The sequence below is a fragment of the Enhydra lutris genome, unplaced genomic scaffold, assembly GCF_002288905.1.
Source record: "Enhydra lutris kenyoni isolate GAN:26980312 unplaced genomic scaffold, ASM228890v2 scaffoldscaffold23, whole genome shotgun sequence".
NCBI classification, from domain to species: domain Eukaryota; kingdom Metazoa; phylum Chordata; class Mammalia; order Carnivora; family Mustelidae; genus Enhydra; species Enhydra lutris.
Window position 1 is genome coordinate 28810649 of NW_019154107.1, and position 11831 is coordinate 28822479.

Here is an 11831-nt window from a genome sequence, read left to right on the forward strand (position 1 = left end):
GACTGGCCTCCTCAGCGTCATGTGGGGGATGAACAAGATGTGGGTGAGAAAGCATCTGCCTTTCCTGCGAAGTCTTTTGAAGACAGGCTCGGGAGAAAACAGAGAAAGTGTCTTGCTGTTTTCTCCTGAGCCTGCTCAGTTGAGTCTTTCAGCTCTTCCCAAGGGTGTTACCAAGATGAATTTATTTTGATTTGGAGGAGAGAGGAGGCCTTCATGACAGAGCGTAGAACATACAACAGGACTACCGGACATGTCAGATTGGGAACCTTGAGAAGGCATGACTCTTCCCCACAACATGAAAAACATAACCCAGCCAGGAATTCCGGGGGCAGTGTAGACAATCACCATTATGACTCAGGAACTGGAGCAACTGGGGGTTAGGGGTTTGTCCTCTGCTCCCAATCTTGAAAACAGATGAGTTCTGGAATTAATTAGGGATGGCACATCAGTCAGTCCGTAAAGTTCATCTTTGCAAGTGTACTTCACGCTGCGGGGGTATGAGACTGGAAGGTTTTCTGGTCATCCATTTCCTTACTCGGCATATGGCTGCTGATTTGGCCAACTCACTGCTTTTTTGTACTTGCTCGATTCTGGCTCAAAGCCGCAGTCCGCCTCTGCTTGGCAGGAACAGCAGCTTAGCTTTTATTGTCATGCTCTGGGGGACGGCTGCCCAAGAGAAGGGCAGATGGGCAAAATATGTGAAGGGGATTAAGAGGTACAAACTCCCAGTTACCAAAAAATAAATAAGTAAGTAAACAAACAGATAAGTTAGGGAGATGAAAGGTATACCATAGAAGAGTCGGTAATGTTGTTATAATGTCTGGTGAGGACACTCTGCGTGCTGGGCACGGCGTTGTGTGTAGAATTGTCAAACCACTACACTGTACACCTGAAACTGAGATCACATTGGACGTCAATTATACTTCAACAATTAAAAAAATTTTTTAAAAGATTTAATCAGGAAAAAAAGAGTTGTAAGAACTTTAATGTGATAATTCAATTATTTAAAAAAAATTGTCCAGTGCTGTGCCATGTTCTGACCTGTCATGAGTTTATACCAGTGACGTAGCTCTAACTCCAATGCCATTTATTACATCAACAACTTAGCGATCAGGGGTGATTTAGAAGCAATTGTACCTAAAGTTCTGGCTTCCCTTGCTGCTTTTCTATCTCAGCCTGTTAAACAGGAAAAAGTTTAAGGACTGTCTGACAATAACTTTTCTCAGAGTCCAGTTGCCTGGAGGAATCAGACAAGTTTAACCCAGGACACACAAAATTTTTTACCATCAAGCCAAAGTCTGGGGACTAAAATGGGGGCCCCAAAGTTAACTGGCTGCTCTGGGAGGTAGAGCAAACACATCCTATTTGTGGGTAGAAGCCTCCCTTTCCTCTGGACTCTCTCGTCACCGGCTCAAGATAGCCTCTGGACATCTGATCTGGACCAAGAGTAAAAGCAGAGCCACCGCTGGGATTCTCGCTTGGAAAGCTGTGCAGAGACGCAGCATTCCAGACTCCTTAGTATCTGCTCAAGGGACACACTTCATAGCTTCAGTGTTCTGAGAATGAGCTCGTGAGCAGGCAGATCCTTTGGCTTGTCTGTCAGCCCCGCAGGGTGGTGGGGCTGAAGCCCTGCATGGCTCCCACCACAGTCAGCCCAGCTCCCGCTTCCACTCAGCTCAGCACACATTTACGATCTCATCATTCTGCTAAGTTTGGGAAATGATTTTTATTACACGCTAACTTCTGGAAAAGTCTCGGCCAGTTTCGAGCCTCCCTTCTGGTCCATCTGTCTCGTGCCCTGTCCCTGTCCTTGTCCTGGAGCTGCAGTGCAAGCAGATGGCAGAATGACGACCTCCCCACCTCTGCGAAGACAGGCTTTGCACACTGTACAGAGCTGGCAGCAGCCCGGCGGTGGGCCTGCAGGTCAGTCTTCGTCTGAGTCATCGGGGCCTGTGTACTGGCAGACAGCATCATAGTGAAGCTCCACCAGCTGATTCTCTCTCCGCAGCTGCACCAGGGCCTGGTTCCGTTCTCTGTCCCAGCCCAGCAGACGGCCCACCTGGAGCAGTGGCGGGTAGAGTCAGCAAGGCCAACCCAGACATCGAGACGGCCCTGGCATCCTCCCCACCCCCCCCAAGGTCTGGGACTCACCCTTCCAGCCTGCGGTCCCAGCACCACCATCACCCGGTTGCCCTCGACCTTGGGGACGAGGGTCTCCAGCATGCCTTCCTTCACGCCTGCAGATGAGGAAAGGGGACTGAGTGAGGCCCTCAGCCAGGGCCAGCCCACCCAGGGTCCTGTCAGAAGGCCTTTCCTGTATTCTCCAGAGACACCCTGCACCCTGTTGACAAGTGGGGTCCCACCACCCCATTTCACAGGTGAGGACACCTAAGGAGCAGGTCCTAGAAATAACTTAATAAAGGGAGCACTTATGCACGAAGATGATGGGTGACAACAACAGATCCCATTTACTGTGGGCATGTCAGAGGCCTGCCCTGCATGGGGAGTTCCGTAAAATCCGCACAAGGCCCGGTCCCCAGAGGGAGAAAACAGCTAATTTCCATGCCAGTGTTTGCCCGTGGGGGGAGAGAGGCTCAGATAATCACCATCTCAGAAGCACCTCGTGTTCCGTCAGAAGATTCTGGGCCTTGCAAAATACCTGAGTTCTGCCCAACCCCCAGCCTTTGCCCACGCCAGCCTCTGGGTCGAAGACAGGCTTCCCGTTTGGCCTCCAGGAGGATAACAACCCAGTGGTCACCCTCACATTCACCTTCCAGGATCCGGCCTTCCTCTGTTCGACACACACAGGTATCTGGGCTGAGGACGTCTTCAATCGTCATCTGGGGAGAGGGTCGGGGGTGTGAGAATGTCAGACTCACAAAGCCTAGTCCCTGGGGGTGGAGGGGGCACCAGGTTGCAGGGTTCCCACCTTGGTGTTGTAATACTGGCCACCCTTGTGCTGCTTGTCCACAAAGCGCACGCGCAGGTCCCTGTGCAACCAGTGCTGGCTCCGGGAACCCACCTTCTCAGTCTTGGCTACAGGCTCCCCTTCTCTGTGAAAAAGGGGCCAATGCGAGGCTTAACTGATCACAGGCATGTTCCGGTCACCCCACCTTTGCAGCTATGACACCCACCCGTAGTGCCGTCTCTAGTTTCTTCTATGTGCCTGCCTGGCTCTGGAAGCCTTCTCTGGCTGCTAGGACCTTTCCACAGCCTTGCCTTCTCCCCCCATCCCAGATGCCCAGGGTCCCACCGGTTGGGAAAGTGTTTCCGCTTCCTCTCTGAGTCTTCCCGCCGGCCAGGGAGCTCCTGATCCTGGAGGGCCTTCCATGATGATGAGGCTGCTCCGTTCTGTTGTCCTGGGGAAATTTTGTTCATCTGGCCTGTACAAGGGTATGTGGAGGAGAACCACAAAGGAGCCTCAGTGCGCCATTCTCTTACCAGGGAGGCTACACCTTGGCCTCCCACCACCTCCCAGCTGCCTCAGTGTCCCCTCCCACCATCACAACTTTGTCGGTGCCATTAGAAGGCTCTTCCCTTCCCCTCAACTGCTGGGATTCCTTCAGGACACTTTCCTCAGCCACTCCAGCATGTGCTCACAGTGCTGATCTAAGGCACCATTCCCTAGTGTGGGCTAAGGAAATCCGAGAGCTCTGACAGCACCAGTCTCCCATCTGCCAAACTGCTCCCATCCTGCTGCCATGCCTAGAATGCCTTCCTCCTTGGTCATGGCCTAGTCCCTGCTGCTCTCATGACCTAGAAGAAGAGGGGCTCATCACCTTGAACAGAGAGACCTCCTGAGGACAGGCATAGGTTTCCAAACCTGTTTTTTCTTTCTCAGAAAGAGGCTAAAGCGCCAGCATCAATTTTTCTTCAAATCACTTATCTTCATTCTCACCTCCTGACTTCTGACCAGAAATCACACCTGCCAGGCAGACCACTGCCCTTCCCCTCTGTGGATCTGACACCTGCCCCCCGCCCAAGCCTTGCCCCCAGAGATAGGCCCTACCGCCCCCTGGAATGCTTCTCCAACTCTCCCAGCAAGGTAAGAGGCTTACTCACTGAGATCCAAGGAGTTCTTCTCAAACTCCTGCTGGGAGACAGGCCGCAGGTAGTACTCACTAACAGTCACCATGCGGTTCCCCACGGCCAGGCGAACCATGGCCCGGACATTGTCAGGATCAAGGCCTTCTACCTGAAGTGTTGGGGGGAAAAGTTAGGCAGGGGTTGAAAGGACTAAACCCACATTCCTTTTATTTTTTTAAAGATTATTTATTTATTTATTTGATAGAGAGAGAGAGAGAGAGAGAGAGATCACAAGTAGGCAGAGAGGCAGACAGAGAGAGAGGGGGAAACAGGCTCCCCGCCGAGCAGAGAGCCCGATGCAGCACTAGATCCCAGGACCCTGAGACTATGACCTGAGCCAAAGGCAGAGGCTTAACCCTCTGAGCCACCCAGGTGTCCCTAAACCCACATTCTTAGGACCAAGCTGTTTAGTCTTACCTCCAATAGGCCTGACCCCTGTGTCTCCCCCACCAGACTGGCCCAAGGTCTGGAACTGGGCCTGGTCCATGTGTCTCCCCCACCAGACTGTGTGCTTACGATAAACTTTAAAGAGTTTAAGCCTCAGGAACATGTGGCATATGTCATTCCCTCTTTCAGTTGGAAATCGAGGCCGAGAAAGGCCCAGCAAGTGGTTCTTAGTTAACCAAATGAGGCAGCAAGCCAGGCAGGACTCAGAGACAAGGACCCCACCCAGCCTTTCCATCCTAAACCCAATTCTTTCTCCCTCTGACCCTTCCCATCAATCTTCTCTGCGGCCTGGTTTGGGCTCTAGGCAGAGCCTGGTTCCTTACCTTCCCATAGAGGCCTCGGTGAGGGCCAGAGAGAACCACCACAGCCCCTCCAGGCACCAGTCCTTGAGGCTGGTCTTCCTTATCTTTCTCTTGCTTCTCATCTGGCTTTGGTAGGTGGTGGGTGCCAGTGAAGACCAGGGCCTGGACCTCATTCAGGCTGGCGCCCAGCCCTAACCCCTTCGGCCTCAGTGAGTTGACACGGGGCTTCACCACTCTGCAGGGAACACAGTGTGTAAGCTTGTTGGCCTGGGGGCACAGGAGGTGAGGGAGAGACGCAAGTCTTCCGTGTCCCCCCACCCAATGCCACCCAAATCCCAACTGTCAACATGTTCAAGAATATCCTTCCCGATCCCACATTAGGGCTGTTTTTGATCTGTAGAGATAGCAATTTCATTTGGTTCAACCTAATACCACACGGGGTATACCATCTACTACATATTATCTATAGTGGGATCTGGGGCAGAGCCCTGAATTCAAATATCGTAATAATATTTCTACAGGGGAAGTCATACAAATATTCATACCAAGCAGGAGAAATCAACTGTAATGTGCTCTGCACCAATTCAGGTCATCTTTGGCTAAGTGGTTTATGGAAAAAATGTGTGATTTTCAGAATTCTTTGGAGTTAAGAACTGAGAAGAAGGGCTCCTAAATCTGTGTGGTAACAGCAAACGTCTTGTCTATGTTTATCTGGAGCCAGGCCCTGCTGTAAGTACTTTATGTGGATAATTTCACATAATCCTGCAACAGACCTGGGAAGTCAGTATTGTCACTACTCCCATGTTGCAGATGAGGAAGCGGATACTCAGGAAGGTAACCGACACATAAATGGGATCCCGTTACAGAGTTTCAAAGGGCAAACAGGAGACTGAAACAGTAGTGGAAAGGCTTACTGAATTACTTAGGGTGGTAATATGCCCTCTTCGTACCTGGATGGTTCTGGATGGGCGGTGACCCATGGGGGTCTCGTTCACTGCCCTGTCTGCTGCCCCATGCCCCTACCCTAGAACTCACTGATTGAAGGTGCGGCCAATGCCCTCGCCAGGTTTCCAGCCCATGCCTCGTAACATGGCCAGCCCATAGGCCTCTACGGGGACTGCCTCGTAATCAGCTTCCTCCGGCACCTACAGGTTCAGCAGAGAAAGGATGGTCAGGCTGGGCCCATGGTGGGCCCTTGGAAGCATGCTTACTAACACCCAATGGGTGATCCTCGGGGCTTCTTTACCAGGAGTTTACCAGCTTCTTTACCAGGTACTTCTTTACCAGGAGTCCAAGCAGAGAAAACAGTAAGACCAAAGGCCCTGAGGCAGGGCAAGCCTGGTATGTGGGAAGAGCATCATGAAAGTCAACCTGACTGAAAAAGAGATGTGGAGGTAGAGAGGGGCGGTGAGGGACTGATCAGGACGTCTGGGCTGGAGCTGTAGGAGGGGGGCCACCAAAAGGGGGTCCGTGAGGAAGTTACTACAACAGTCCAGATGAGAGATGCTGGTGGCTCAGACCAGAGTGGTAGGTAGGTGCTGGTGAGAAGTGGTTAGATTCTGGATGTATTCTGCAAAGGGAGATGACAGGATTTTGCTGAAAGACTGCATATGGTGTATGAAACAAAGAAGAGAGTCAAGAGTGACTCGAAGGTTTTTAGGCTGAGTGAGAGGAAGGGTGGATGGAACTGTGATCCACTGAGATGCTGCAGGCTGGGGAAGGAGAGGAAATGAGAGAAATGAGGCCAAAGCGGGAACAGGATGGAAAGTGAAGTGAAGGTCTTTTTTTAAGATGAAAGAAATCAGGGCACCAGGGTGGCTCAGTGGGTTAAAGCCTCTGCCTTCGGCTCAGGTCATGATCCCGGGGTCCAGGGATCGAGCCCCACCACACTGGGCTCTCTGCTCGGCGGGGAGCCTGCTTCCTCCTCTCTCTCTGCCTGCCTCTCCGCCTACTTGTGATCTCTGTCAAATAAATAAATAAAATCTTTAAAACAAAAATTAAAAAAAAAAGATGAAAGAAACCAGAAGACAGCTGAAGGCCAATGAGAACAGTTCAGTTGAAAGAGGTGATCTAGGGCTATGGGAGAACTAGGCCCCAAAGAAGCATTGCTAAAAACTGTGAATAAAGTGGTGAAAAGGAGGGTCCATGGGTATGACAGACAGACCTGGTTGCTTCTTTAGACACAACCCAGGGAAGTACCCTGTTATCTACACATCCCATCCTCACTCCCTCAACTCCTTTTTATCCCCCCTCAATTCTTTATACTCATTCTACACACGCTGCAGGTTGCTTCACTGATGGACCCACACCACACTGACCCACTGCCACTGTGCCACTGCTCAGGCTGCTGCTGCCATTAGTACCCACCCTGCACCTCCCTCACTCACTAAAGCTGACCTGTCCTTCCAGGCCTCACTCCTACCACTCTGGTCTGAGAGGCCATCCTTTCCAGCCTGTGCTACTGTTCTCCTTGCTTCTGCCTTTGCTTACCACTCTATTCTGCTCATAGTAGCCAGAGAGATCCTGTCAAATCTTAAGTTCTGATCCCGCTCTGCTCAGAAGCCTCTCATGGCTCTCATTTCATTCAGGGTAAAAGCCAAAGTCCTCACCATGGTCCACAAGGCCCTGCTTAGTTTAGCCCCTGCCACGTCTGACTTCGTCTCCTCCTCCTCTTCATTCATTTCTCTCTAGTTACACTGGTCTCCTTGGTGTTGTTAAACATGCCACGCTGAGTCTACCCTCAGGATCTTTGCATTTCCTGTTCCCTTAGCTCCTCATCTTGCTTAGATAATCCCAGAATGCAAGTGTTTTCCACATCTCAGCATCTGGATTCATTTGTTAATGCTTCCCAAAAAGGGCAGAAAAAGAAAGGGATAGGCAGCAGGCCTCTAGTACACACGCAGACTTTCCCTGCTATGTGCAGAGAGGCAAGCCTGGCAGACAGGGCAAAGAGAGGCTGGGATAGGAAGGAGTTAGGGGCCAGCTCACTGTCTCAGCCCGGGGCTCGCTGTCTGCCCTTTCCCCGTTAGGGATGCATCCTTTCTGGATCATGGGGATAGCAAGCGTGGGGTCGACACCCGAATTCTCTCTCTCCTCCAGGGACTTCTTGGAGTCTAAGGAAGAATGGGAGGGTGCAATGAGGTCCCACTCTATCCTTCCATTTTCCTCCCCCTCTTCCTTCACTGGGGCAAAGTGAAGAGAGGATCACTCACCCTCAATGAGCTCCTTCACAGCCTGGGACAGCACCCCATCCACCAAGGCCTCAGTATTTGTGGATGGCCCAGGAGCATGGGTCGGTGGCTGCCTGCGACGGCCATTCTGGATCAAAGGGATGACGAGTTCCTTGGGAGTTTCTGAGGGCTTCACACTGATGTGGACACAGAGTCGTCAAGTTGGGAGAGTAGCATGGTTCAGTGGGTTCTGAGCCACACTCCTCCCTCCAGAGAAAACAAAAGAGCCAAACTCACCCCCCACCCCAGATGGACCACACCCTCTGCTCTCCTGTAAGGCCTCTAACGGTGCTTTCTTGGGATTCTCTCCCTCACCCCCAACTCTTAAATGTCAGTGCCTTTGAGGAATTAGCTTTCAGTCCTGGACCCTCCTCTGCTCATCCCAAGATTCACTTCCGTGACCTTCATGATGCCTTACAAATCACCGTCTTCAGCCCAGACTCTCCCCAGATCCAGGGTCCACGTCAATCTCCTAGATGGCTGATTTTCTTCTGGAAGCCTCTCCCTCTGACTCTCTTTTCTTTCTTTTTTTTTTTTAAAGATTTTATTTATTTATCTGACAGAGAGAGATCACAAGTACGAAGAGAGGCAGGCGGGGGTGGGGGGTGGGGGGAAGCAGGCTCCCCTTTGAGCATACAGCCCGATGTGGGGCTCGATCCCAGGACCCTGAGATCATGACCTGAGCTGAAGGCAGAGGCTTAACCCACTGAGCCACCCAGGCGCCCCTGACTCTCTTTTCTGAATTAAGCAGATGATGGCCTCTCCCAACCTGAATCTGCCCATTCCACCCCGTTCCCCATACTAGAGAAGCTTCACCGCTTCGGCTGGGACACTAGGGATCCTTTCGTTCTTCAGTCTTTTCCTTCTCTCAGAACGCACACACCTCAGGGTCCTCAAGTCCTAAAACACCCCCTCTCAGGAATACATCCTCTTTTCTCAAACGCCACGGCTCTCGGGCCCAATTCCCCCACCTCTCCTGTTCCATACTGCCTCCTTCTCGCCTCCACGAACTTTCCCCAAGCTGTGCTTCAGGCGTTCCAGACCACTGTCACCAACACAATCAACTTACATTCCACCCTCCCGCTTGCACCCACCGAACCGAACTCCAAGGGATGAAAGACCCGACGCTTCACCTTTGCAGCTCCCTCCCTTCCACGGTCTTTAAGAAATCCTTCTCTTCTGGAGCCGCACCCGCGTCGTCCGCCAGCCGTCTCCGGGCAGATGTGCGACTGAAACTGAATGAAATTGGGGCAGCGGAGGATCCCGACGGCCGCAAAGCGTCCTCTTCGGCATCCGCCATCTTGCCCCCCTTTCCCAGGCTAGTGCGCTGCTTGCTGGAAAGTTTAGTTTGCGCTCAGTTTGACTAGGGCCAGAGGACGAGCGCTAGAACTACCTTTCCCACATAACACTGCGGTATCAGCCGCGAAGTTGAAAAAGGGGCCTTAGAAAGTAATTGTCGCCCTTTTTACTTCATAGGAGCGCGTCGCGCCAAGCATAAAGGGAAATGTAGTTCTTGGGTGAGGTAGGTGGGGCAGAAGTAGATTCATTCTTGCCAGGTATTCCTTCCTATAGGAGATCAACAAGTATTTATTAATTACCTACAGTGTGCATGTTACTATGCCCTGGTGGTATGGGGAAATGTAGATAAAATACATCATTAAGAAAAAAAAATCTGTGAATGCCAGTTGTGTACAGTAACAAACAGACATTTAAATTGTGCCTACCAATGCCAGATTTAATACACAAGCTCTGGATTCAGATATTAGTAAAATAGACATCCTCCTTTCTAAATATTCCAGTGGGGAACAGTAACACTTAAACAGATACTTTACACACACACACACACACAGTTGACCCTTGAACAATGCAGGGGTTGGGGGGGGTCAATCCCCTGCCCCCCCCCCCCGGTGAAAATTTGAGTAACTTTTGACTCCCCCAAACTTAATTACTAACAACCTACTGTTAACTGGAAAGCTTAATGATAACATAAACAGTAGATTAACACATATTCCTCATCTTACATGTAGTATTTTGTGGGGGGGGGGTTGTTGTTGATGATTTGTTTTTAAGTAGGCTCCACGCTCAGCATGGAGCCCAACGGTAGGGCCTGAACTCACAACCCTGAGATCAAGACATGAGCTGAGGGCACCTGGGTGGCTCAGTTGGTTGAGCGTCTGCCCTCAGCTCAGGTCATGTTCTCAAGTTCTACATTGGGCTCACTGCTCAGCAGGGAGTCTGCATCTCCTCCCTTGCCCCCCCACCCTGTCATCCCTCTTTCTCTCTGTCTCTCAAATACATAGTCTTTTAAAATAAAGAAAATTAGGGGCGCCTGGGTGGCTCAGTTGGTTAAGCGTCTGCCTTCAGCTTGGGTCATGATCCCAGGGTCCTGGGATCAAGCTCTGCGTCGGGCTCCCTGCCCAGAGGGAAGCCTGCTTCTCCTTCCCCCACTTGCCCTGCTTGTGTTCCCTCTCTTGCTGTCTCTGTCAAGTAAATAAATAAAATCTAAAAAAAAAAAAAAAAAAGAAATGTGCTTTGGGTAAGTAGTGCTGGTCAGGCATAGATTACGAGATGATCAGGGGCCTAACATGACTTTTCTCGTGTCAAAAAAAGCTATGCCTTATCTTTCTTTTTCCAGGGATCCCTAACTACTTCTGCTTATGTTACCAACATTAAATATGTTGTGAGAGCGAGGTTCTAAGGCTTTGAAAGATTAATGGGACAGATTCCTCTTGTGTCAGACCATAAAGAGATATGGAAAATGAAAGGGCCCCATGAAAGGCTGTTTTTTGAACTGCTGTTTTACCCCTTTTCCTGCTTCTATTCTTGCTAGGATCAGCACACCTGCCTTACACATTCCTTGTAATACAAACAACGTCTGTTCTCACTTTGTAAGGATCGAGGAGTTAATGATTTCTTTGGAGTCTTCCAGCACAACAGATAACTTCTTTTTTAATATTATTTATTTTTTAAAGATTTTATTTATTTACTTGACAGAGAGAAAGAAAGTGAGAGAGGGAACACAAGCAGGGGGAGTGGGAGAGGGAGAAGCAGGCTTCCCGATGAGCAGGGAGCCCAATGCAGGGCTCAATCCCAGGACTCTGGGATCATGACGTGAGCTGAAGGCAGCCACTTAACAACTGAGCCACCCAGGCGCCCCACAATAGATAACTTCTAAGAAATGACTAGGTGAGGCCATTATGTGTATATTCTAGACCACCGAGCTAGAATCTTGATGCAGAGACTCCCTATTAGTGACTTATGGAGGACACCTGGACCCTTCTAGTTCTGACCAGTTTCCGTGTGTCTGAGGGGACACTTACATCAGACTACAATCCTCAATAAAAGCCCCAGACCCAAGCAAAAACAAGACACTCTCCTTCCCTTCTGAGTCTCCCAGACGCTCTGTATCTGCACTCTCTTTATATCTTCAATAAACTCTGCTCTTACATCCTCTTGGCTCACATTTGATTTCTATCCTGTGTGACACCAAGGACTCTCTTGGCTGGTCCTGCGGGAACCCCTCTGGGTCCTCAGACCCAGCCTGCATACATCATTAAGAGCTTGTAAATTAGGGGTGCCTGGGTGGCTCAGTCCTTAAGCGTCTGCCTTCGGTTCAGGTCATGATCCCAGGGTCCTGGGATTGAGCCCTGCATCGGGTTCCCTGCTCAGCTGGAAGCCTGCTTCTCCCTCTCCCACTCTTCCTGTTTGTGTTCCTCTCTCACTGTCTCTCTCTCTGTCAAATAAATAAAAATAAAATCTTTTTTAA

The 11831-nt window shown here is 50.6% G+C and overlaps 1 protein-coding gene across 2 annotated transcripts; it reads right to left on the minus strand.

The window, feature by feature from the left end:
- Window positions 1–935: 935 nt before the first annotated feature.
- Window positions 936–9371, minus strand: LOC111150531 (G-patch domain and KOW motifs). 2 transcript variants are annotated; one of them, XM_022508025.1, is made up of 11 exons: window positions 9199–9371; window positions 8048–8202; window positions 7824–7948; window positions 5871–5980; window positions 4857–5070; window positions 4063–4195; window positions 3254–3359; window positions 2930–3053; window positions 2771–2840; window positions 2152–2237; window positions 936–2059 (listed from the first exon to the last, which is right to left on the minus strand). In XM_022508025.1, exons 1-11 carry the CDS (start codon window positions 9363–9365, stop codon window positions 1925–1927), a joined length of 1425 nt encoding a protein of 474 aa, XP_022363733.1. In that variant the 5' UTR covers window positions 9366–9371; the 3' UTR covers window positions 936–1924. The 2 variants fall into 2 exon arrangements, with proteins under 2 accessions (XP_022363733.1, XP_022363731.1); XM_022508023.1 differs by having other exon boundaries at window positions 3254–3383.
- Window positions 9372–11831: the final 2460 nt, after the last annotated feature.